General features: G+C 47.1%; 1 protein-coding gene across 3 annotated transcripts in view; it reads left to right on the top strand.

Annotated features, from left to right (window-relative positions):
• GOLGA3 (golgin A3) overlaps positions 1-27,057 on the top strand; it is a 594,692-nt gene that overhangs the window by 204,529 nt on the left and 363,106 nt on the right. For all 3 annotated transcript variants that reach the window (XM_069620010.1, XM_069620008.1, XM_069620009.1), the window contains one exon: positions 17,063-17,279. In XM_069620010.1, coding sequence (XP_069476111.1) covers positions 17,063-17,279 — 217 coding nt within the window. The remainder of the gene's footprint in view (positions 1-17,062; positions 17,280-27,057) is intronic.

The raw sequence follows: 27,057 nt of genomic DNA on the forward strand, positions 1-27,057 counted from the left end.
TGGAGAGCAGGCCTTCAGGGATGTTCATGAGAGCAGTTTCCGTGCTTCTGACACCCATGAAGCCAGACTGATGGTCATGGAGACAACCAACAGATTCAGTGTGAAGATTAAGCTGGAGATGGCCAGCTTTTCCAGGAGTTTGCCCAGGAAAGGAGTGATGGAGATTGGGCGATAGTTAGCCGTGGAGGCCGGGTCGGCAGAGGGTTTCTTAAGAAGAGGGTGCCCAAGGGAGTGCTTCAGGGGGGAAGGGAAGACTCCAGTGGCGAAGGAGTGGTTGCAGAAGTCAGCCAGAGCAGGGGCCAATGTGTCAATGTGGTCATTGATGGTTTTGGAGGAACAGGAGGTGTGAACCTGTTTTGATGAGACTTTCATAGATCGAACTTGTCTTGAAACCTCATCTGGGGAGAACAGAGGAAAGGCTGAGAAGGAGGGAGGAGAGGTGGCCGAAGAAGGGGGAGGGAGAGAGGGAGAGGGAGAGAGACAGACAGACAGACAGACAGACAGACAGACACACATGGGCTCTCTTCTTAGCCTGGACAGAGGGCCGGTATTGCCTTTGGAGCAGGTGGCAGGCCAGTTTGTCAGAGGATGTACCGGAAGCACGTCATTTCCTCTCAGCCACCCTGCACTTGCGTTTAAGGGTGGCGGGGTCAGAGTCATACCAGGAGTTGCACTTGGCTTTGGGCTTCAAGCGGATCCTCATGACAAAGGGCAAGAACATTGAGAGTGTCAGATGAGTGGAGCATGGAGAGGGCTGTGTCAGGGTGTGAGTCAGCCGAAGGGGGAGGGAGGGTGAGAAAGTGGCGGCGAAAGCCTCAACTGACACACGCTTCATGGGTCGGATAACCGAGAGGGTATTTGGCAGTCCGTGTAGGGTGTAGTTCCTTTCCCCCCTGATCCATGGCATCAGTCGTGTTTTGGATTTTTCATTTTAAGCTGAGAAACAGCAAACCTGTTTCTCAACTTAAAAAAAAACAACAAAAACACTGTTAGTATCCCAGTACAACGTGCGAGGATACTAATGGCAATATGGCAATAAACCACTCTTGACTGGGCCATTACCAGGGCAGGTAATGCCCTGCACAGTCATTAAAGCCCTCGCTTCGCTCAGGCTTCTAACTGACCTGGGGCATTACCTGGCTCGGTAATACCCCCGCCAATAGGGTTTATTGCTCAGGTAGGTTTACTATTGGATTGAGCAATGGCAGTGATTGCGATAAAGTGTTCCAAAAGCTTAGGTAAGTGTCTCTCCCAGTCCGACCACAGTGGAGCAGGGCTGTGGGGGTTCTTTGACTTAGACCACCACTAATCCGAGTCAGGCAAGGGAGAGATCGGGCCAGGATGTTACACCCATGTAACCTTATGGAGGAGAGTGGGGACGAAACAGGTATGTTACCCCCCCTGCCATCCCTCCTTATTCTGATTTTTCGCAAGAGACCACTTCAGATGTTCCGGAATCCATTGGGCTCACATACCTACCTCTGTGTTTGGCCCATCCAGGGAGGTCCAAGGTTTGCAGGTGCTGAGGTTGTTTTCGTCATCTGATTTAACTTTCGGTCGATCGCAGTACCATACCAGTATTATGGTTCTAGAAATGCCCAGCTGTTCAACCTTGACACGAAAGGAAAGCAACTTGTGCGGTGCAGTCAACCTCAGAAGACCTACAGGGAGCGAACAAGACGGGATGCAACAGGAGTCACCATGGTGAGGCGGCGATAGGTGATCCTCGGTTGACGAACAAAAGAGCAGGCCTTGCATGGCTTCTGTTGGTACTGGAAGGCTAGAAATGCAAGAGCAGGCATCTTGTAGCACAAGTTGAAGATCGTCCAAGTTCCAAGTGACGACTACAGTCAGGTGTAGCCCAGGAGAGAGCTGGTCAGGTCACTGAGTGGTCCAGCGACGCTTCCGATGGCTCAGCAGGCACAGATCCTTGAACAGGGATCGGGAATGGTTGTTCTAACTGGTCCAGTGGTCAACGCACCAACAAGGGTATTCTTGAGATCAGGACAGAGGAGCAGGGCTTTACCCGGACTTAGCTGCAAGCAGTGCTGATCATCAGCAATGGTCGTCCTTTAGTCATCAGTGGCTTGCACTTCTGCATAGGGATCTTGGCTCCAGCGATGATCTGTCAAATGGCTGGAGGAGTCCCCCTTTTATCGAGGATTTGGACTGGAGTCGCCACCGCCTCCACCAATGATGAGGATCTGCACCATTCAAAAAGGCTGGGTCTGTCAAATCATGTACGGTCTCTGCCCTAACATCTGCCCAGCAACAGACTCTCAGAACCCGGATGTGGACTGGGACTCGACAGTCCCAGCGTCTACTTCCGGCTACACGCACAGACTGCCACTTTGGCTGGCAAAGTCAAGGCTTTCCATATATGCCATTCCCAGACCCGAGAGGCTAGGAAAAAGGCCAAAGTACAACATGGCCAAAGGACAGGTGGAAATCTTGTGTCATGGCTATTTTAGAGGATATGGTGAAGATATGGCACTCTTTACGACATTATGCAGGGAAATGCAAAAGTGCATGAGTAAAAAGTCAAAAACAAAGTAGAAAAATATCCGCTGCCACCAGCCCACCCTAGAGGCATTGTTTTTGTAACTGCACATTTACAAAAGATGTCATAAGGCTGCAAAGTATCCTAACCGCACTTCCCTTTAGGGTGATGTGTGCAGCTTTAAAAATACAAGAAATCCACTAAGGGGCACATCGTCTCCCAGTACTGGTAGTCATAGTGATCGATCAGTTTCCCCATAAAAAGGAGCACAAACCAAGGAATGTAAAGCAGAAGGCTTTACTTAACTCCGAAAAGTCAGGTCAGCAAGCAAAACATATTGCAAAGTCCATGGCAGAAAAGCATTAAAAAGAAAATTGTTCCTAACACCTGGGTGTATCCACAATAAACCATGTTGGAGCCAGCCCAGGAAACCTTCTTTGATTCCCATGAGGAGAGTTGACCCCTTCCTCTATGGAACATTAGCCCTCTCAGGCGATTCCCTGGGAACAAGTGCTTCAAAGACAATCCTACCATGACACTGACCCTCTTACAACAGGGTGCTGATTGCTGGCTTCCTTTTGAAGTAGGGATGGAGTTGCAGTAGCCCAGAAGACTGAGCCCACATAGGGTGATAAATCTTCCTGACCTGTGTCAGCCGCCGAACCTTTTGATTTCACTGGTGGATTATTTTTAAGACTCTCCATAGTGTCTTTTTAAAAGTGATTCTCTTTGACAACGTTTTGGTAATAAGTGCCTTTTGTCTAGGGGCTCCCCTTTTAAAGTTTCTCTGGCTAATCGTGTGAGAGCTACAGTTCCCATGGGTACTTTGGATCCCTTTTACATTTTATTAGTTTCGACCAGCACCCCCACCCTATGTGGAGTGCTGGGGAGATCCTGAGTATCCCTTTCTCATTTTAAATGTAACATTTATGTTACAAGGGCAAACTTACCTGTAATGGTTAGTGGCAGTGAACGTTTTTATTAATTCGGTGCACCTTTACCTCGGGCTGTTTCCAGAGCACCGGTAAAGGCTCCCATGTGTGCTCATTTTACCAAAATGGCCCCTGTCTTGTTTTTTTGCCATTTTAGTGTTCCTTACTCCTATCCCCCGTCCCCTTTCCTCCATACTGTATGGGAGTCCCTCTCTAGGGACGGGAGACGGAACCTTTTTCACCAGAAAAAACCTTTGTCCCCTTCAAATTTAGAGGCGCGCAGGGGCACGTCCATGGTAGCATGGGCTCCTCTGACTCAGCCCACCAGCGCCACTCCTCAGTCCTCTTTTCCACGTCAACGGGAACGGACCACTTTCACCAGCGCTCCTGTGTTTGGCTTCGGCCTTGTAATTCCAAGCGCTCTTCCCCGGATACTGTCTTTTGTCTTTTAGTCTTTATCAGATGCTCGGTCCTCCGGTGCCACGCTCCTCCCCAGCGCATGTCGACGTCCTTGGGCTTCAGCAGGTGTCCAGTCTGCGAAGGACTCTTCCCTACGTCCGACCTCCACATGCTCTTTGCCTCGGCTGCCTTGGCCCTGCCCACGGCTGGGATGGTTGTGCGACGTGCTTACACCGCGCTCTCTGAAGAACATGTTAGCTTGGTGGAGAGAGCTCTTCGAACGATCTCCTCCAGATGACTTTAAGAACTTTGTCAGACACCAGTCACGGCCCAAGGTTGGGCCACTGTTTTCGTCAGCACCCCGCAAGAGCGATTCCTTTCCCAGGAAACGTCCGAGCGGGAGGGACCGTTCAGTTCCTAGCCCCAGCACAGGTACCGAGGATATTTCAGCTACCAGCTGCCAGGCCGAGGGGTCACTCCATCCTACCGGTAACGTTGCTGAGGGACCGCAAGTTTCTTTTAACGGGTGTCCACCAAAGGGGTTATCCCCTACTACCAGACAAATGTCTGAGTAGGTGCATGTATGCAGCACTACCGGTGACGCAGGCGAGGGCTTGACGCCTACCAGGTCCCGTCCTGAGGTGCAGGGTAGGCCTCGCACCCCACCGCCAAGACTTTTGGAGGAGGCCGGGCCCAGTGCGGCAAGCAGCACGATGCAGGAATGTGGCATGCAGCCCAACAAAATGGCTCCCATGCCAGCTAAAAGGGCCGCTCATCCAACCCCACCACCCTTCGAGGAGCAGGCGGGAGAATGACATTCGAGGCGGGACTGGTCTTCACCAGGTACGTGACCTACTGCATATACTTCAGCGTCGGAGGGCAGATACTCTTGCTTGTCATCTGCGGGGTGTATGCCCAGGCCCCAGCAGCCTCAAAGCCCTGCTCTTTGACCCACGCCACCTAGCACACCACCAGCCTGTGAGGACAGGTTTTTTGAGAAATTCCTCACGCTTATGAGATACACTCAGATGGGAGCCATCCTTTGGGATGTGATCAGGAACATGCTGCCTCCGGTCCCTCCACCAGCACCCACAGTCATTCCGTCTGTGGCTCTGGCACTGCAGGCCCCTGCGCAGCCCCAGCTGCCCAAGCCGGGCCCAAGGGGCCAACACCTTTGCCTCCGGCACCCCAGGCAGTTCCACTCCAGCCTCCACAGCAGCCTCAGGCTCCGGTCTGCACTCCTCAGCCTTCAGCTCCCAGCACTCCTCCGGACCAGCAGGACACCCTAGTGGACACCGATGAGGAGGAGGACCCGACAATCCATCGTCGGCCAAGGCATTCCATGATCGGCTCGCAGATCTGGCGAATACTTGTGCCTTCCACAACCAGAGGTCGAACAACCGGAGGCGGGGGTACTGGCAGAGGTCCTCACTCTACGCCCGCGGCTAGATCGGGGATTCCGATGTAAAAGGATGTTGTCGCCTTGGCCAAAAAGGGATGGCTTAAACCCCATTTGACGCAGCCCACCAACAGGCGCTTCGCCGCCAAGTACAGGCAATTGGAGGGGGATACACTCTTGCTATTGGCGCACCTTCAGCCACACTCCTCGATCAATGGCGCGGCCTCTATTTACACGAAACCGCAGTCTTCCTCAGCCACCTCGTCCCCGGCTCTGCTAGGTAAGGAGGAGAAGATCCTGGAGGCATATGGAAAGAAGGTCTATTCGAACACCTCCCTGCACCTTCGTCAATCGAATGTAGACGCCTTGCTCGTAGCCATTAACGAAAGGCTTTGGCAGGAAATAGCCGACTTCCTCCTGGAACTTCTGGTACACAGTCAGGCACGCTTCAAGGCGAAGCTGGCAGAAGCAAAGATGGTGGCGCAAGACATCATGGAGCCCACAGTGGCACACATAGACACCTCAGGCTGTGCCATCTGCATCGCCATAGACATGAGAAGTACGGTCCGGCTCCGGGCTACCATATTCAACCTGGACGTCCAGGAGCGCATATTGGACCTTCCATTCGAGGGTAGCGACCTCTTTCATTCCACCACCAATGAGAAACTTGATAAGAAGAATAACAGCTCCCAGACTACGAAATCCTTATCTATCCTCATGAAGTCCACGCCCAAGACGTACAGCCAAACACACCAGTGTTCCAACAAGGGACAGGCCTTCGGCGGGTTCCGCGGCTTCCAGGAACGATGGTCCAGGCAGCCGGACCAATCTCCTAGTCAACACCGCCGCAAACAGCTCAAGGTGGGGAATAAGGGCTTCTTTCAGTCCCCCACCTCGGAGGGAAAAAAGGCATGACATTCCCCTCTTGGTCCACTTGTCTCCGGTGGGGGGGAAGCAGGCTTGCCCTTCACGCACAATATTGGCACGCGAGGTTCGCTGACCCATGGATCCCGTCAGTAGTGTCCACGGGCTACCGGGCTCCCTCCCTCCTTCCTTCCTCTCCTCTACTCCCACAGATTGGGACAGCAACTCTATTGGCAGAAATTCAGTTGCTTGTACATAGTCAAGTAGTGGAAGAACTCCCACCCTCTAAGCGTGGCATGGCCTTCTACTCCAGAATTTTCGCCATACTTCAGAAGAACCAGGCTGGCCTGAGTTGTGTTGGACCTGTCCACCCTGAATCTTTTCCTTCCGCTTCAAAAGTTCAAGATGGTTACCCCAGCGCTTATTGCGGAAACACTGTGCAGAGGAGATTGGATGCGCTCTCTGGATCTGAAGGACAAAATGTTTCTACATTCTGAAAAGTATATGTAACATCTTTCTTTCCTTGGGAACTGTTTCGCCATTCTAATAGAAAGTATATGTAAGGTTATATTACTAACCTATGATTTGGTTGTGCCTCTTCCCAAAGGTAATGCTTTTCATTTCACTTCACTATTCCTGTTAGGATAAATGTATGAGTGTCCCCCAACTGGGTTTTGCTTCCCCTGACTCGCTGTTAGTCTGTCCAGAATAAGTCTGCATTAGGTTTTACCTACCTAGAACAGTCATTCATAAAGTGTAACACTGGGTTTTGCTTTCCATGGTCTGTTTTAGACGGACACAAAAACAGTCTCAGGTGTATACCTGCCTTTAAGTTGCAGATGGCTCCTGTAAAAAGTGTATAGGTTTTACTTGCCTTAAGTTTAACTGTGTTATCCTGAAATAAGTCAGATGTATTGTTTCCCTTAGTCTGTGAACTAAAAAGCAACTGTAATTGAATATTGGACCCGTAGGTCCAACTCCCCTAGAATAACTGTTATCCTGAATCAGATTTATAGGTGTTTTACTGTTCTTAGAATAAGTTTTCCACTATTCACAGAAAGTATATTGTCCATGTGGTTTAGTGATTCCTTACGGAGTGTCACAGTACAACTGCTAGGGTCTACTACCCCTATATTACTGAAAGTAATCTAAAAAGTAACTATTGGTTTGACTTCCCTAGAGCTCCTGTTAGGTGTTCTAAATTGGGTTATATGCTTTGGCCTGAGTATTTTCCAGCATAGTGTTGTGTTTTTATAATTGTGGTTATATATAATGTGATGGTTCTTATTTCCCCCAAGATTTATCTGGGCCTACTTGTATTTAAATAAACGGTATTACCCAATTTGGTTGTTTCTTTCTATCATTTTGCCTTTTTGACCTACTTTTTGCTGTACTTTTGTATCTTTTTTTGTCCCCTGCTCTCCATGTTCAGTATCTGCGGCCTTAAGGGTTGTAGGGGTCCCCCCACTCCCATGTTCGGTATCTGCAGCCTGAGGGGACGCGGGCGTGTCCCCTGCATCCTTCACAATGGAGGCGGGTGACGGAAAATTGCTTGGGCCCCCGTTTTGACTGTTCACAGGCATATCACAAAGATCCAAATAAACCATTTATTTTTTACAATACATTCAGTGTTTCTTTGGACCATTTGTATTACAATTTCATTTGTACTGATTCTACAGCCCTCTCTCCCTCCTAAGATAAGCCTGGCTGCTCTGTCTACGCTACCATGAACTCAGGTGGTACAGCCTTATACTAAGAGTGGAGTCTTGTACTGTTTCAGTTGAATGGTTTTACTTCGCCCTTAGTTGGACTTCAGAAAAACTGTCCTAACAGAGGTCTCACCATCTTGGTTTTGCAGGGCTTCCCAAACTTTCCGTCTCCGCTCTCCACTTCCTGTAGACAGGGCACTCTGGGTATGGCATCAGCAGGCAAAGGACACTTGTCACAGGTGCCCTGATTGGAGCCGTAACAGGCTTGCTGTGGGTCAATCCACTGTAGCATTTCCTCTATATAAGGGTAGGGGAGACCCTCCCGTTAGTTGATTAGTCTTTGGGCTTCTTATAAGGAGTCACCTGAACTATGTTAGGTATACAGTCTCCTAGTCTCTGCCATAGAGGATACAATTGGGGTGAAACTGCTGTTTGGACAAGTTCAACAAATGTAGCAGGCGCCCCTCTCTCGAAAGAAAAAGGCATGATAACCTGTTCAGTGGTTATTAACCACATTGAGAGTTTGCAGCCATTGCTTTTTGCTCACTGTACCTTTCATAGATGGGAAATATCCATTTGCATATCAGTCTTTGTCCCGCCCACAAGGGCAGTCCAGCACCGCAATGCTATGGCAATTCCTCTCTGAACAAGAGTACCATCAGCAACCCCATACACGTGTTTCAGCCTTGTTGGGCATCATCAGTGAGGTGAAGCTGAGTCTCTCTAAGCACAGTGAGCAGGGAGTCCACGTCTGGTTTTTGTATTGCTGTTTGGACAAGACCTTCTGCAACTGAAGCACTAGAACCCAGTACCTTGAAGGTGACAGAACCTTTGCAAGTACCCTATACGAACGTTCCTGTTTGGGGGAAAAGAAGAAGGGACTAATTTTTCCCCTGAGACCCAGGACTGGGTCTTCTAGAAACCACAGCACCAAGAAAGCGACCCCTGGCTCTGCCTGCATCACCAGTCTTCCTCAATGCTGGTTTAGACACCTTCAACGCTGTCCAAGCTTTTGCAAGGGAACTACTGGAGTCCTCATCAACCGCAATCTGTGTTCCAGTCTATGCCGAATATCCTCGGTCTTTGCATAAGAGACCAACCGAGTCATATGGCGTCCCATGCATCTTCGTTACACAGGCTGTCACTGTTGGCAAACGGCTCTGAATCGTTGGAACCTCCTCGACTTGACCTCAGTCTGGCAGTGAAAGCACCCAGACGCTGAAAAGCATGGCTTGATGCTGTTCCCCAACAAAAAGGAGATGAGGTATTTGAAGATATCCTGCCCCCCTGGTCTGTCTTAAAGCAAATGAATTACTTATAAGCACCCCTTCTTTACCTTTTGCGAGACCTATTCGTAAACTTTGACATTGCTTCTGACATCTTTTCCTGGGTGCCACTGTTTACAAACCCAGAGTGACCATTTAGTTTAAAGTCTGCTTTCTCTATTGCAGGGATGGGTAGTGTTTGTATTAGTCATTTTTGTTAGTTTAATTAAGGATACTATTTTTATAGAACCTTGTTTGGAGATTCTTGTATTTTGGTACCACCGTACTATTGTTTGGATTACTTGGTTTCATGTGATATTGCCGCTTTTTGAAGACTAACAGACTGATTTATTTCAGGTGTTTTTGTACAACCTTCAAAAAGTGCATGATTGCACGTTTGGGGAGGGTCACCCCCCCAACCACCAGGCACACCATTTACCTGCCCGCTCCACCCCCATCTTGGTAGGTTATTTCAGAAATTGGGGGTTGAAACAACCTAGCCACCCTTTTCCTCCCCTGCCACGTCGCTTCCCCCGCAAATCATTCCCCAACAGAGAGACACTGTTTCCAATACACAAATAGGTTTACATATTACTCGCCCCCTTTGCCCCCTCCCTTCTCTGCCATCCCCAACAAAGACAAACAGACACAAAAAACACATACCCGAGACGCCTGTGTCTTCCCTCTTTTTTTGGGCTGCTTGCTGCCTGTCAACCCCTGCGCCCACTCGTCCGCATCGCAGGGGCTGACAGTTCGATTTAGAAAGACCACTCGGAGCGGTCTGTCCGCCGTCTTTCTAAATCGGTCTTTTTAAAAAGTATTTCTTTTAAAAACGCATTTTCACTACTTAACGATTACTTCTGTGCCAGCTCACACCCTTTGGGAATAATGTAGACTGCCCTCGGCGCATGTTACCGAAAGAGGTGAATGAGGTATACCTGTCGTGCTGTGTCTGTCCAACCTTTGAGTGGGATCACTGCTGGTTTAGTAGTAGCATGGAGCTGAGTAGGCACTTTAGCCACTACTCATTTGTGCACTCCTGCAGAGCCGCAGTCATTTTGTGTCACACACATGCACGCACACTTAAGCTATCCCCCTAATCATACAAAAAGGTTTTGAACCAAGGGTTAGGCAGCCAGTCAATCAGATTGGCCCACCCAACATCCAGGCCCACCCCACAGGATATGTACTGGCTATGTCTGAGGCCAAGGAATAGTTAAAATTTGCTCAAACCACTATGGAGGGTGCATACCTGGGTTCACTAAGAGCCCACGTGGTTACAGCCATTGTAGGCCTGCCTTATGGTTTTCCAATTAGAGGGATGCATCAGAAGGAAAATGGTCAATGGTAGGACAAAAAAATGTTTTGGTGCCCATGGCTCCCAAAAAGGTAAATTGTGTTGCTAATGCAGTAGATTGAGTTGCGCCCCTGGTTAAGACCAACCTAATTTACAGCTGCCACCAGCCTACCCTCAAAAACAATTTGGGGTGATATAATCACCCTTGGGCAAAACTGGAGTGCTTAAATAGCACCTCTGAATGAGGGGTCATATGGGCAACCATAGGAACATGAACAAAAACTAAGGATTAATTGGCAGGGCAGACGTCCATCTAACTACAAAAATAGATCAGTGATCCAAAGTGTAAAGAAGCCGAAAGGTCAATCGTTTAGTGGACTGTAACGATGGAATTCTGCCCTAAAAGTTCCTTTCCTTGATCTGTGTGGTGTACCAAAGTCACATTAGAGGTGGTTGCTGGGGAGGTCTTTTGGGGCCTACAATAGCCACCCACTATGTGATGCAACCCTACAGGGGGGATTTTCCTTAAAGCTCTGTGGTCGGGGTCCTGTGGTCCGGGTCCTCTGCTATATCTTCCTGACTCTGGCCCTGGTAGTGATTCCCTCAATATCTGCAAGATCTCCAAGTGGTAATCGTGACAGAGTAGCCTAGACCTAAGTCAAAGGAGGTGGAGTGGAGTGGTTCACTGGTACAGTAACTTCTTTTGTGAATACCAGTTAAAGGAAGGTCCACTGGGTTTTTCAAAATCACTACATGGGGTAGGGCTTGGAACAGCCAACCTGGGGCAACAGGGTTGTCTAAACCAGAGTTGCATTTAACGACTCTATGGTAGAAAGACTGAGCAGCAAGTCTGAACTTGGAGTGAGGGGGTAATGTTGTCTGGTACAGTTAACACTTTCCAAATAAGGTAATTTAAAAAAGTCATAGACAGGTAAGTACAAAAATAAGCTTGTTTATGTCCCTATTACTCTATAAGCACACTTGAAGTAATGAAAGATATGGAAAAATATCAATTTGCATATGTTTGATTATACAGTTAGGCAACCCCATGCTCACTAAGTTAGTTATGCACACAAGTAAAACAATTGCCTCACTGTTATTGTTGTTGTACAGGGTCATCTTACCACCCACATTTGGTCCCATGACAAAGCCGAGACACTCATGGACCACTTGCCCAATGCACCTTGTCTTAACCCTGTGTAAAGCCAGCACAGCACAGTAGTTGGACTTTGGGCTCCCAGCAGGTTCCTCTTCTTGTGAAGGTCACCACAGTAGGTTTTCAGCAGAGCCATAAAGATGCCCACAAAGAGTTCCAGCTGTTAGGCCAGATGGATGATCTTGGAGCAAAAATGGACCCAGGTGTTGCATGTTCCTACTATCCGGGAAAGGCGGCAAAACCTCAAGAGGACAGCTGACTGATTGGTCTGCCACTCAAAGGGAGAGCAGCACCTTGCAAAAGTCTCCCCTGTCATTTAGGTCGAGGTCTGCAACGCAGTGGAGTTGGCAGATCATATGCTGGCTCCTGCAGCTGTTCTCTGGCCTTCCTCAGTTGTCTTCAACTCTATCTTCCTAAATATCCTCCGTCTCGGGCTCTTCCCTCATCCGCCTCCAACTCCCTCAGGGTCAGGCGCTTCTCCAGACAACGAGTTGGTGTTAGATCTTCTTCTGCTGGTGCCTCCCTCTGGAACAGCCTCCCTGCCTCCTTGAAACTTGAGGAGAACCATCTCCGGTTCCGGAAGCACCTCAAAACCCTTCTCTTTGCTTCTGCTTTTTATCCTCCTCTCCCCTGCTGACCTCCTGGCTGAACTGAAACTGCACTGGTTACCTGGTCATCCACTGATCTCGGGCCCAGGTCCTTCCCCCGCCAGTCTCACACACCTGCACCGCCTGCCTGGCAACCCCCGCACTTGGGGACTGTTTCTGTATCCCAACAGTCCCACTACCAGCACTTGACACCTGATTTCTGCACTTACCTTTGCACTTGCCACTTGCTGGCCGTTACTTTACTTATTGTTATTATTCTATTCCCATGTACTACACTCTCCCTTCCCCAGCCTCGCACCTTCCCCTTCCCCCATCCAATGTTCTTGCACAATCTGAATGACACTTGGCCTAGTAGGATCGTTATCTGTCCGCCCTTCGTTTCCCCTCCTTTGCCTCGTCACGCCTCGAAACACTTGTGTATAGGCGCGGTACAAATGCCATATCATATCATATCTCTTTGGCTTCAGTGGGTGACTTAGTTTCTGGATCCAGCTCTGCTAATCTGGAAATTGGGCCGAGTGTTACCCCGGCCCTCCAATAATGGATTTTGGAACAATCAAACTTGGAGATGACGGTCAGTAGGTGACAGCCAGCCTCCAAGAATCTGCACAGCAACCACCATGCCCCAAGACAAATTTAAATTAGAAGCAGATACCTCCCTCCCCGCTTCCTGCCAGGTCTCACACACACACAAGAACCTTTTAGGCTTTCTGCAAGAAGCCTGCCAAGGTGCATGAAGAAAGGTGAGCTCAACCCACATGGCAAAGTGGGATGGCCAACAAACGGGCCATCTTGAGAAAGAGTTAGAAGAGAGGCCGTTTTGATGATGCATCTGGAGAAAAAAAAGGAACGACTGCCGCTATCCTGTTCAGAGGAAGCCTGGAAAAGTAACAAAAATGTTACTTGGGACAAAGGAAAGGGGATGGGGGAGACACCACGTGGACCCACAGTACTCCACCTAAGATGGCTTATGTTGCACATGAAATATACATTTTCCACAAAGGAAGGTGTTACATTCCCAGCACTGGTATGCATATGGGCCACAGAGTGCACCCAAAAAGGCATCGGAACAAGACCCCTTGAGGGCCCTTGGCAGCACTTTACTTATGCTGAGGTGTGCTGCCCTAAGAAAAACTTAGATGCCATTTTACTGGGAGAGGACTCCCAGTGCTGGCACCACAAAAATAGGATGACCCTATTACCCAAAATAGAAAACGCACAGTAAGTGGGGTGAGGTTGAGAAACCTCACTCCCCTTCAAAGTCACTCAACAATCCTAAACATTCCAGCAGTAGTGCTGGAGGCCCCTGGAAAGTAAGGGAAGATTTTCAAAAAGAAAAATCCCCCTAATAGTGCACAACTGCAGGATTATTGTAATTACCCTTATTGGGTCCAACAAATAGGTTTCTCAGTTCTACTTTTGTTCTAAAAAAAAGGCAGGTTTCAAATGCTTCCCAAAGTTCAAAACCTAGTCCAGCAGGAAGGTTGGTGCTTCACCCCTGCTTTCCATTTCTGAATTTGAGCATTTGGTTCCTGGTTCCTGAAGAATTAGCATCTACTAGCATAGGGATATAATGTATACTTCTATTAGCTTGAGTATGTATGAGAGAAACATTTCCATTATTTATGCAACAGGTAATGGCTGTACAAGAAGGTAGTATAAAAGTAAATGGGTCAGATTACCATTTGGAGCTCGCTGAGAAAATTCATGCTCTTGGGGCTTCCTTAGACGGTGTCCTCTGATGTCTTACCTAGAAGGTACAGGCTTTCAGATTAAATTTGTCAATAGCTACCTTTTGGCCATTACTGTTTACATGAACAATCCCGCAGAGTCTTTCCCCTTTAAGAACGATGTTAGAAGGCACTTTAATGGTCTACATCATTTCTCACTGCCATTATGCAGAAGCCCTTGTGCCTTTTAGTCTCTAGTGGCTCGGACCTCGCTCTTCCACAGCAGAGGGCACTTTGCACAAATCCAATCTGGCGAGAACTCTGCAATTTTATTTTGACAGAACCAAAACATTCAGAAAGTCAAGCCATCTTTGTATAGCATGTTGGGGTCTTGCTCCAGGAAACAGCTGACAAGGCTACCATTTCAAGATGGTAATTTACCTGCATTTCTAAAGCGTACAAGTTCTCTAACCTCCATGTTCCTCAAAGCCTTCATGCACGTTCCACCAGAGCTAAAGCAGCATTTGTGGCCTTCCAGAGGCATGACCCCATCACAGAAATGTGTAGGGCAGCCACCTAGTTTTCTTGGTGGAGGAGAACAGATGAACCTAAGTAGCACCCCCTTCCCCCTGATGTATGCTTGAGTCGATTGGTCAGAGAAGACTGCCGGGGGAGAGGTTTTATCAATGGTTTCCAGAAATACAAGAATACAATGTGCTTTACTTCCTCGGCTGGATGAGGATGCAACTAAGGGGACCAGATGGACCCATGAACCATTTAAGAGGGAGTTCCCAAGATAGTTTCACAGGGCTCAAAATTCCCATGGTTCAGGATCAAGCAAACCGATAAGGACAATAAAAATCCAACCAAAATGCATACCGGGTCGTAAATGCTAGCACAATTGAAAACAATAACCCGGTTCAGTTCCATGACAGGTTGTAAATGAGAGCCAAGCTCTAAGGCTCGGAAATTGGCCAGGAATACTGGTGAGGAGTTAAAGAACAAAAACACTCCAGCAATGCGACAGGTCTGGTTGAGAAGCAATATGTTCAGGGGTGCTCTGTGCTTTTCAACTTCTGTGGTAGCAGCGCAGCTGGGAAAGTAGCAGTGTACCAGATCCGCGACGGTATGGTCCTTCCTAACATACAGCCAGTGCTCCAGATATGATTTGGAAGTGGGAGTATTTTAAAGTTGGGAGTACAATGATTTCTTAGAGAGTATAAGTGTAAGTCCAGTTCCCAATGAGAGTATTTTATAAAGGAGTAAAATATGTTTTAACTAGAAAACGGAAATGTTTTTGTAATAATAACTTCTCTGCACCTAGTTATTCATGCACATTAAAAGATACATCTTTACTAATTCTGATCTGGCAGTAATAATATTAGGTTCTTCCTGTGGTACTACGTGCACTACTGGTACAAACATATCCATGGAGCGGTGTGGGTGAAAGTAGGAGCTGAAGGTTCTATATCTCTGTTTCCTATTTTTTGTTGGGAGTGTTTGCCTATTTTTAGAGAGTAAAAAAGGCGGATACGCTCCTTATCTGTAGGGCTGCATACAGCCATGGTGGGCATGTAGGAAATGAAAGTTGATAGGTCTTCCAACCCTCCTTAAGACTCCCAAGAAAACCTTGAGACACGATTTGTAGTCTGTTGCCTAGTCGGTTGCATCACAGACTGTAGGGTTGTGATTCCGTGACTGCTCTACCTTTGTTCCACATGCCCCCGATCTGGAATGAAGGTAGCTCAGGCCCCTTACTGATTAGGTTTCTTGTGTCATTCTGACTGTGAACTGTGTTTAAGCCAATAGCTGAACACAATTGTCTGAAATCATGCAATCATCTTTGTGACATTTTGAACATCTGATCCAAAATCCTAGGGAGCATGCATCTTGGTCAAAAGCCACTGAGAGAACTTTTATAACAAGATAGTATTTATAAACCTACACACTAGATGGCATGGCTATACACAACATGCAACTCTGATCGATATCAAGCTGCAAAACTGCTTTTACAGGTAGGTAACGTTTTCTCGTATTGTTTTACTCTTAGTGCGCTACTTTTCTTATTGGGTAAAAACGACCAACTGAATATCAACCGACAGATGTCACCAAAACCACCATGTGGATCACTTCAAAGGATAAAATACAAGGTATTATTACGACTGTTCCTTGGTTCACTTGTAGAGACCTAGTTCTAGTTACTCCATTGTCTCCAGTCCTAGTGAAGGTATTTTCTAGAATAGAGTTCAGACATTTCTGGACACGCTGTTAATAAGCCTGGTTTCTCTAGGTAGTTTTTGCATGTATTGGGGGGGAATGTGGGCTGCCCTCTTGGTACTCCTGCCCTAGCACTCTTTATGTCTGCATGCTGCATTCTAAGAATGGCTATGTATGTATTTCTGGGCAACACTACCTTTGTGACAATAGTGTGTGGGATATACACAGCCTTTCTATCCATGAGCAATGAGGCTTGCTCAGGATAAATGGGCAGTCAATGACCTCTGTGCTTTAGAAACATTTCAGTGAAGTGCAGTGCACCGCAAGAGTGATAGAACTGAAGCAATGAGCCAATCTCAAATAAGTTTCACATAGCGCCCAGCTGCATGAGACTTGTGTCTATGGTTCGGGAATCTGCCAGTCTGGAGATGTGGCGCCTGATGGAAAGGGTCAATGATTTGTTCCATCAAACACCCCTAGGACTTAGAAGCATACATCCTAGCATGTGGTTGCAGTAAGGTTTCCGAAGCCATGCTTTACATAACCTTTTGGTTATGGTCACCATGTGGGTGTGATGGAACAAGTGATAAATCTCTTTTTCGAGAACACAATACCATTGTCTTTTAGGAGAAAGGTTGAGTTCTCTTCTGTGGTCAAACTGCTGCAGGTTTGCAGATGAGATACAGTAAAGGTGATGGCCTTAGCTATCTCTGAAAGAGAGGAGAGAATAACTCTTATTAATACATGCTCCTGCTGTGAGACATTTAGTAATTAATATCATGTATTCTTACATCCCAGCATTGCGAGTCACACAAAATATCTCTCATTAAACAGTAACAGAGCATTCATACTAGTATACAAGAAGAAGAATCTAGCTTGTCTGTGCCTACACGCACACGCATGCACCCATCCACACACCCTGCCTACTGCTCCAAGTGCAGACTGCCCACTTAGGGAGATTCTGAAGTAGGCTTTGCAGGACCTGTGACTGCATGAGGCAGTTGAATGAAGGTGACAAGATGTTAAAGATCCTCCTGTCCTTTCAGAGCTATCACCGAACAGAAGCAGCGGATGAAGCGCCTGGGATCGGATCTCACCAGTGCACAGAAGGACATGAAGCTGAAGCACAAGTCCTACGAAAATGCAGTGAGCATCCTAAGTCGCCGACTGCAAGAGGCCCTTACGGCAAAGGAGGCTACAGAAGCCGAGCTCAGCAAACTGAAAGCTCAAGTTACGGACGGAGGAAACAACCAGGCTTTCCAGGTTGGTTGAAGAGTCTCCAGAGTACAATTATGTATGTTATGGAAAGCTAGGGGTCGACAGGCACGACAATTTATTATTGTAATGATATAATGTTGGATCTTTACTCCCACACCCTGTCCCCTTTCATCCATACTCAATGGATATCTGTCCCAAGAGGACTGGAAATTGTGGCATTAATTATGGATGAGCTATGTCCTCTCATTCTAAAATGAAAGTTGAGGCTACTCTCATTTGGGGTTATAATACACTGATTTCTTTTTTCTATTCACAATATTTAAATGTTTTCTTTTCAAACGCAGACTTATGTAATTTATTTTTTAGAGCAATTTAGAAGTGGAGCCTGGAAACTCTAGGAAAGGACAGATAGGCTTAGGGCCGCCATTTCACCAAAATATTAGGGGCAGCAGAAGTGACATCACTCACTTGATATCACGGAAAGTGACATCATATGACCTTTAGGCTTAATTGCATTACAGGATGTGCTTGACCTTCGACCTTGATATCATAGAAAGTGCACTCAATGTCAGGTACTGCCTTTACTTTGGCACAGTTATGATATGCCAAAAAAAGGCCCAGGAGAACCATCCTAGCTGAAGGGTCCATATAACAGTACATTCTATAGCTTCATATGGATATATTTCATCCTATATCCATTAAAGCCTCACATGACCAGTACTGCCATCATATTACTTTGCACACTGCAGGCTCTTCTTACATTAAATGGCTATACTCGGTGTCAGGAAGTTCAGGAGGCTTTTGCGTGTATAATTCCTCAGCAAATCATGGAGCCACACGGTTAGCATATGTCACAGACCTCCTATCCTAGTAAATTCAATACACATTTAATGGAGAACTACCCTATTAAGCACACTTGTATTAATGGTCATTGGTATCCAATTGAATGATATTCAATTTAGTGATGGAATGATGAAGGGCTCAGGTTTCATCATAGGACTGCAGGCTGTGGACATCTCTGAGACAATCGCTTAGCTCACACGCTGGTGTGAAAATCTGTACTATATCCTTAAACTGTTTTATATGTGACCTTGCTCTTTAAGAGTTATTAAATATATGGTAAAGTGCCCTCTTAAAAATAGCTTTCTTTTCTGGGGCATACAGGCAACTGAAGTTGTGCAATGTCCTGTTTGAATAGCTTATCTAGCCTTTATTTCATTTAGTGCATTCTGGTTTGTGTCCTTCTATTTTCTACATTATGTCGCAACTGCATGTGCTAGAATGCAAATAAGAAGTAGGTCATGGTCAATAATTTCCTTTGTCATAACCATTAAACGCGTTTTCCCAATTCATGTACATTAATGGTATAGACCTTTTAATTGGTGTATTTTGTTAACCTAATCTCTGAATATAAAGATATCCCCATCATCAAGCTGAAACACAAGTTCTGGCTAAAAGTCACAGTCGGAGATCGGAGTAGTTTCTTACCTGTAACTCCATTTCTCCAGCGTTGGTATCTTTCATGGATTCACATGCTGTCAATATTCCCTGTCAGGCTGGGAATCCCCAAGTTACTTTAATTTAGTACTTTTCCTATGGAAAAATCGTTGACATCTTGAGTGTCCCATCAACGTCGTTGTGGGTGATTTTGGTCCCCCCCAATAGGACGTTCAGTGTATAGCTACGCCCCAGTAGCTTCTCCTCAGATTTTAACCACTCCAACTGTAGGACAACCCCTTGTAGGGATGTTTGCCTGGAGGAGAAGGCTGGAGGGCGCTTGTGAATCCATGAAAGATACCAACGCTGGGGAAATGGAGGTACAGGTAAGAAACTACTCTGTTCTCCAGCATTGGATCTTTCACTGATTCACATGCTGTGAATAGATTGTTTAGCAGTATACATGTGTGGAGGAGAAAAACAGGCAAACAAAGATTTGAAACCTGTGCATTTTTATGCTTGTGCTAGAAGTATACATACATAATTACAGCAAAACCCCGGAAGCTGTTGAGCTTACCTTACTGGAACAGCCGCTGAAGGACGGCTCGTCCCGTTTGCACGTCTTCAGTGTGCTGTTGTTGCAGGCAGTAGTGCCTAGTGAACATGTACGGCACTGCCCATGTTGGCGCCTGGCAAATGTCTTTGATGGGCACTTACGGCGAGAGAGCTGCCGAGGCCGCTGTGGCTCTAGTAGAATGTGCCCTGGCTGTAGTCTGCAGTGGCCTGTTGGCCTTTGCGTGGCAGAAGGAAATCGCAGAAGATAGCCACCTTACAATGCCTTGTTTTGTGATGGCTTTCCCTTTGTTCAAGGGAGCAAAAGCGATAAAGAGCTGTCTCGTCGCTTTAAAGGATTTTGTCCGGTTCAGGTAGTATTTTAACGCCCTTTTTACATCCAGGGAGTGCAGTGCTCTCTCCGCTGGGGAGGTGGCATTCTGAAAGAATGTAGGTAGGGTGATAGTTGCATTCTTATGGAATTCAGATGGTACTTTCAGGATAAAGTGAGGATTGGTGGAGAGGATTATTTTGTCCTTTGCAAATCAGAGATTGGTGGGTTCACCACCAAGATAATAAAAAATAGACCTTGGTAATGAGGTTGGACTGATACACTTAGCACTCCATTTTCATACAGAAAATAAATTTATTTCAGAAAAAATGACATCAAATTCATTCCACCTTTCATACCCATACTCTCACACACAACCAATGACCATATTGAGCACAAAAAAGTCAACCTATATATGGGACCCCTTTTGTGCTTCTGCACACAATGAATTATAATTATTTATTTACACTCGTATCTCCTATTGGTGTCTATCTATACAATAGTGGACAAAGCTTATTCACAAATATCTACATATGTTTTGGTCGGTTATAGATGGCTTAAATTGCAGCCCGATGTGGTTCCGACCTTCTTCAGGACATACAATGAGGTGTAAATCTTGCCTCACGTACACAACACAATGTGGTGGATGATGTCATCCAATATTCACTTGTCGTGCCTACATCCACAGCACTCCCATATACCTCTGTGTCTTGTTTCCCTATCCAGCAGCAGCATAGCGGCAGACCGCGCCGCCGTCTCCCTCTTACAAAGGGGATTCCGTTACAGCGTTCGTGGTGACTATGGCTGTGTTGGTAACTACGGTTGCCATGGAGGCTGAGACGCCGCAGTGTACTGCAAGCAGGTCACGTGGCATTTCCTCGCTCACTCGTCCAAGCATGGTGCCGGTCATGTGACCGAACAAGTACGGTTTAAAGGGATTCCGAACCCACTACTCTGCGCTTCTCAGTTGATCTGCTTACCAGCCGTGACGAGCTTTGTTTATGGATTTGCTTCCCAGGATCTTTTGACTACGGTTTTGTCTATAGGATTTCTCACGCCTCTTCCATTTCTTCTACAACGACCCGGCTGGCTGGTTTACACAGCATTCTGAACTGGCATCGCTATACAGACTGCCTTCTCTTCTACATTTCTGTTGTAGCGACCCAACTACTGGTACTTCATGGCAATCTACCCTTGGCAACGTCACAAAGACTTTCCTTCATACGTTTTGATCAAGACACGCTTGTTTTCTTCAGGACTACGAACTAAGCTGGAACCTTTTGCCACATGTTATTCCTGACTAGGACCCATAGTCGGGCTACAGAAGCAGCTTACCAGCGGTGCTGCCTTGTACGTGCTGGATACGGTTAAAATTCCACCTAGCTCTGAAATTAGGGGAGAGATCCTGTATCTCTCTTCCTCCAATGCATACCCCGGCTGTCCCATAGGTAAGGTGTCCTATCTGTTCATTTCCAGTGGCTTATTTCACTGGTTTCCTTCTGTGTTTAATATGCTCACCTGTTTCCATTGCAGCTTCATGGAGTCTCGGAGCTTCCGTTCCATTCACCTGTGGCCTCAATAACTGGTCAGTGAGTGCTTTAACTCTCCCTGACCGGTGCTTGGGGACGGAGGAATACCTAGTCTACGCGGATCTGCATTTGTGTCCGACTGAGAAGCCCGTCCACCTAGACTATGAATACCACTGCTGGAGACCCGGTAGCCATCCTAGTTCAGGCTATCACAGTCCTGCGAGCTGATAAGACGTCCGCCACCGCAGCCATACATCAGCGGATGGATACTATCCAGAGCGAAAGGCATGCATTGCCCGCAGATCCAGAATTTGGAGATCCACCTCCTCAGCCCTGCCCGTTAGGTAGTCCCAATCTGCAGACTTCCATATATGTACCCACTCCATTTCCCCTGGCAGCTGCCGGGAAATTCCAGGGTGAACCCAGGAAGTTTCGCACTTTTATTAACCAATGCAAACTACACTTTCTGTGTCGCCCTCAGGCAGTTCTGGATTCCACCACTAAAGCCACTTTTACACTTTCCAATTTAGGCGGCATCGTGGCCACATGGGTTAACCCATTATTGGAAGGCAACAGCCCTGTTTTAGATGACTTTGACCTATTAGTTGCTGAAATTACCTTTGTCTTTGATACTCGTCATAAGGCACAAGCCCGAGATTTGGAACTACTAGACCTGTCTCAAGGCCAAGTCATCCCTAGTTGAGTACATCACTTGTTTCAACCAACTGTCTGTGGAAACAGCCTGGCCTGAGAACAAGAAGCCTGTGGTCTTTTATAGGGTACTGAATGACTCTATGAAAGAAGCACTGGCCGTAGTACCTTCTTTGCCTGCCCAATACCCTGAACTGGTGGACCTAGCCCAAACCATCAGGTTTTCAGAAGGCTCGTCCCTGAATCTGGGGGCACGGACGGGCCTACCTCTGACCCCCCTTGTTTCCCTTTTCTGGTCTCACAAACCCTATCATGATACATGATCATGTTCTCTCCCTTTCATTCCAGCCTAGCTGTCACTCACCCAGCAGGGTGTCTGTCCTTGCCGGACAGTCAGCCAGCCAATCACGCCAGAGTGCATTTCAGTCTCCTAGGAGACTAAGCACAGGGAGTTTCGGGCACCTCCCTCACTTCCTGCCCACCCCAGACACTCGGGCGCGAGAGGCGGTCTTCAGTCCTGAAGCCCGCCAAAGTCATAAGAACAAAGGGACCAAACCTGGTTTGGCGCGCAGAGACAAACACTAGAAGGAGCTTTCTAAAAAGAAACTGTGAAAAAAGAAGACCGGGACTTGTTTAAACAAAGGGGCTTAAGACGCCATCTTGAAAAAACATGGCTCTCGTGATTTTTAGCTACCAGTGTTCGCGGTCGGGATAAATCATGGTAGTTCGTTGCAAAGCCACTGCCAACAGACTTTTCAATAGGAAAGGGTAGCATTTGACTGCTACGTGAGTATTTAGACACAGAGGATACTATGTAACCCCTCCAACACTCCATTGTAAGAAAGTAAATTTCACTTTACATTCTCTGGGAAACAGTAGTTTATCCCAGAGAAGGTATTTAAACCTTGGGGAAGTCTAAAAGACAACCCTGTGTCACTGCACTGAGGGTGCTGTGTAACACACATGAAAAGATGATGCCTATGAGTTATCTAAAACTCCATAATCAAAGAACACAAGTGTAAAACACACATCAAAATACACGAAAGAGTGGGTAAAAATGGCTCACACTCTCTCCACGTAAAAAAAATCAAGTCCTCAAAATCCAGCAAAGTTGCTGGGGGTCTCTAAGGTGAAGGGAAATAGCACATTTATGAAACTTCTCCCTAACAGGCCAACCTCATTACCAAGGTCTATTTTTTGTATATTACCATATTGTTTGCCTGGTGGACCTTTGGGATTACAGGTACCCTTATAATTTACACGCTTTCACCACTAAGGCTTGTAGTTCAGAGACTGGTCTGGATGATGTGTACCAAAGAGAGAGGTTCAAAAGGGGGTTTCATGAGGCCAGCTAGGACCTGATTCAAGCTCTACCCTGGTGAAATCCTTTGCTTTGGTGGAAAAACACGAAAAAGCCCCTTTAAGGGAGTGTTTGAGGAGCATATTGCTGTAAAGAGGGGGTTTTCCTCTTTTCCTGGTGAACCTGGAGATAGCTGGCCGATGTACTTTCATGGAGGAGATCGCAAGACCTCCCTTTGCTAGTTTCAGCAGATGGGGCAGAACCTGTTGTGGTTGTATGGTCAGTGGATGAAGGTTGAACTGCTGCGAACAGAAGGTTGTAGGACTTGTTAGTGGAAGGTGCCCTAGCTGCCGCTAGTATGTGCTGACATTCCTGTGGGATGTCTAGATGACCAAATTCAACATGACCGGGAGCCAGGCTGTCGGCTTGAGGGAGCGTGGGTCCTGATGTGGAATTACCACGTTGTTTTCCGACAGGGGAATGGCGGGAGACCTGTAAGGAAGGCATGGTATCAAAGCAAGACAGACGCAAGTGATCACAGTTCACGGGTGTTTATTAAACCGTAAAATGGGTGAGATAAACGCCTAATCTAAATCTAGGATGGGAGCAAGCTACGATCATTAAATAATAATACAGTCCCATTAGTCTAGTCAAATAAAAAGGCCCTATACTAAAAAACCTATTGCCAATTCTTACTGCTGTGTTACAAAATAGTGTGGGGTAATGTTTCACAAGAAAAGAAAAGTATTCATCAAAAGTCAGGATGTTATGGCTGGGGTCTCCCTTCCCCGCTTTTTAGCACGGGAAAAGGCAGGACTCTTGAGCACAGCACACTCCTGGGCATCTCTGGCACAAGCTGGCAGTTCCCTTTGTCTATATCAGGGCCTTCTGTGCCCAAGTGTCTTCTCATGCAAAGTCTCTTGCTTCAGAGGGCCTGATATGCCAAAATAAAACAACAAAGCAAAAGTTCCTTCTGTAAATCTTCATATCGGGCGATTACTCTTCACCCTAGGATCCCCCTCATCCGGGCTCTGATCCTTCTTTTAGCGTCAGCCTCCCAAAGCACTTGCCAATTTAAACAGACTTCCGTAGGTCAATCTCGTCTCTCTGGGTCAGTCTGTTAAAGGGATGGTCTAGTAAAAAATTTTATTTAAAAAATAGATAGGCAACATAAAAATAAAAATACTAGCATTCTCCGTTTTAAAACTTCCTATGTAAAATTTTGAGCTATTCAAGCTCAAAATTCGCAAAAGCAAGCACATGAGCGCATCCATTTTGTGAAATGGAGGCCCTCCTGTGCTGGCTTTTGCTTTTGCGGCACTAATGAAGGAAAAGCCAGCCAGCTGTAGTAAACAAAGGCTACCGCTGGGTGGCTTTCCCTTCATTAGTGCTGTAGGTGGAGGACGGGGACCGGAGACCAGAGCAGGAAAGCTGCAGCTGAATCTCGGTAAGTGCTATTTTTTTTTTTGTTTAAAAATAAGCACTAGCTGCGTTTTTTTTTCTAAGTTTTCCGGGCTGGAGGAGCCCGGAAAACTTAGAAATAAAACCGCAGCTTTAAAAACGTTGATTTTATGTTTGCGGTCGCTTTTGAAGCGACTGCAAACATAAATACAACGTTATCGTGTTGGAAAATGCTGCGGTTTTTCTTTCGGAGGAGCCTGAGAAACTCGGAAAGAAAAACCGCAGCGTTTTCCAACACAACCGCGTTGTTTCTGCCTGAATCTGCTTTACCATTTGGGGCTCTCGGGCTCCCCAGAGAGCCCCAAATGGTAAAGCAGATTCAGGCAGAAACAACGCAGCATTGCGGAAAACAACCACGATGTTTCTGCCTGAATCTGCTATCCCATTTGGGGCTCTCGGGCTCCCCACGGGGAGCCCGAGAGCCCCAAATGGGAAAGCAGATCTAGGCAGACAATGCAGCATTTAGCATTTCTCATTTGGGTCTCTCTGGCTCCCCACGGGGAGCCCGAGAGCCCCAAATGGGAAATCAGCTGCAGGTAGAAATACTACGCGGCATGTAAACATAACCGCGTGTGTTTCTGCCTGCTGTGGCTTTCACTTTGGGTCTCCGGTGCGCCCCTGGGAGCACCGGAGACCCAAAGTGATAGCCACAGCAGGCAGAAACACACGCGGTTGTGTTGGAAAACGCTGTGTTTTTTCTTTCCAAGTTTCTCAGGCTCCTCCGAGCCGGAGGAGCCTGAGAAACTTGGAAAGAAAAACCGCAGCGTTTTCCAACACAATAACATTGTATTTATGTTTGCGGTCGCTTCAAAAGCGACCGCAAACATAAATACAATGTTTTTAAAGCTGCAGTTTTATTTCTAAGTTTTCCGGGCTCCTCCAGCCCGGAAAACTTAGAAAACAAAACGCAGCTAGTGCTTATTTTTTAAAAAAAAATACATAGCACTTACCGAGATTCAGCTGCAGCTTTCCTGCTCTGGTCTCCGGTCCGCGTCCTCTGCCTACAGCACTAATGAAGGGAAAGCCACCCAGCGGTAGCCTTTGTTTACTACAGCTGGCTGGCTTTTCCTTCATTAGTGCCGCAAAAGCCAGCACAGGAGGGCCTCCATTTCACAAAATGGATGCGCCCATGTGCTTGCTTTTGTGAATTTTGAGCTTGAATAGCTCAAAATTTTACATAGGAAGTTTTAAAACGGAGAATGGTAGTATTTTTTTTTTATGTTGGCTATATATTTTATAAATAAAAATTTTTATTAGACCATCCCTTTAAACTATGGCAAGTGCAGGCTTCACAGAATCGCAGTTCGTACGGCGTTCCGCTCACCTGGATGCAAACGCCAGTTTCACATTTCTATTATCGTCAAAACCTCTTCAACGTGTCAAGGACTTTCGATTGTACAAAGGGTTTTGTTTGACTTGTGTATGACTGACACCTCACGCCAGCCTTCCCGGTCTCTTGGTATATGCAGTTTATTTACCCTTTTTTGTTCAACAGAGTCTCTTCTTCAGGAGATTGGCGCCAGTCAGAGACCCCCGAACAAGCGTCCACGTGGCGCCGGACCACTTTACCTCTGGTACCAATTTCATTCACAAAATACCTCTTGTCTCTTAATGATGCCACTGCAACCTTGAGTCTAACACAGTCCAGCCCACTATCGGGTTTGTCCGACTCACCGGCTGTGCTGAACTCTTAGACGTTTCTTTTGCCGCTAGAGTCATGGACGGTACCACGGTGGCAACCGCTTCTCCCCATCCTGGCTATCAGTGCAGGAGGGTTCCATGTACCGCTGACATCCGTCACACCACTCGCCAGCTGCGATTCCCGGTCTTATGTTTCTTTTATCTGGGGCGTCGCGGTCTGGGTTGAAAAGGGCTAGGGCCCTTCCTCCTTGACATGCTTTCAGGTCTCGCCGCCCTTCTACTCCATTTGAACTGCCGTCCTGGAACAGCGCTTCCTTGTGCGTTCGGCCTTGCTCAAAGTGTCCTCTGGTGCTCTACCTTTTATTCCAGTGGGGAAGGGAAAGGGCAGTCAGGTGTGTGTAGTTGTCGGCAATTGATTGACTGTGCCTGACCATTGTGTTGGGGCATGTCAGGTAAACGGCTCTGGTATTAGTCCGCTGTCGCTTACGGTGTGAGAAAGTTTTTGTATTGGAAAGGGGGGGTAGGGTTTCTCGGTATCCTACTGGGCAGGATGGGCAAAAGTTGTCATAAGGAAGGGTATACCGTGTCTCACCCTTCAGTGTCCCACTTCCACTACCTGAAGAGCCCCTATCAAGGTGATCCTCCCGCACTGGTCCACACCCAGGAACTGTATCCAATAGCGATGGCCTTGTCCTGGCCACCTGGATGACCGATTCCCCGGGGACTAGCTGGTTAGACACCTTCAGGTTTCTCACAGACCCCAGATGTATTGGGTTGTCCACCGATAGCTGAAGGTGGTCCAAGAACCAGATTTGTCTGGGCCAGTACGGTGCCACTAGGATTATTTTGCAATAGTACCTGCAGAACATCTGGATTGTCTTCCTGATAAGTGGGAATGGAGGGAACGCATATGCGAAGGTG

Source organism: Ambystoma mexicanum, chromosome 10 (assembly GCF_040938575.1).
Source record: "Ambystoma mexicanum isolate Mex_15411 chromosome 10, UKY_AmexF1_1, whole genome shotgun sequence".
Lineage (NCBI taxonomy): Eukaryota > Metazoa > Chordata > Amphibia > Caudata > Ambystomatidae > Ambystoma > Ambystoma mexicanum.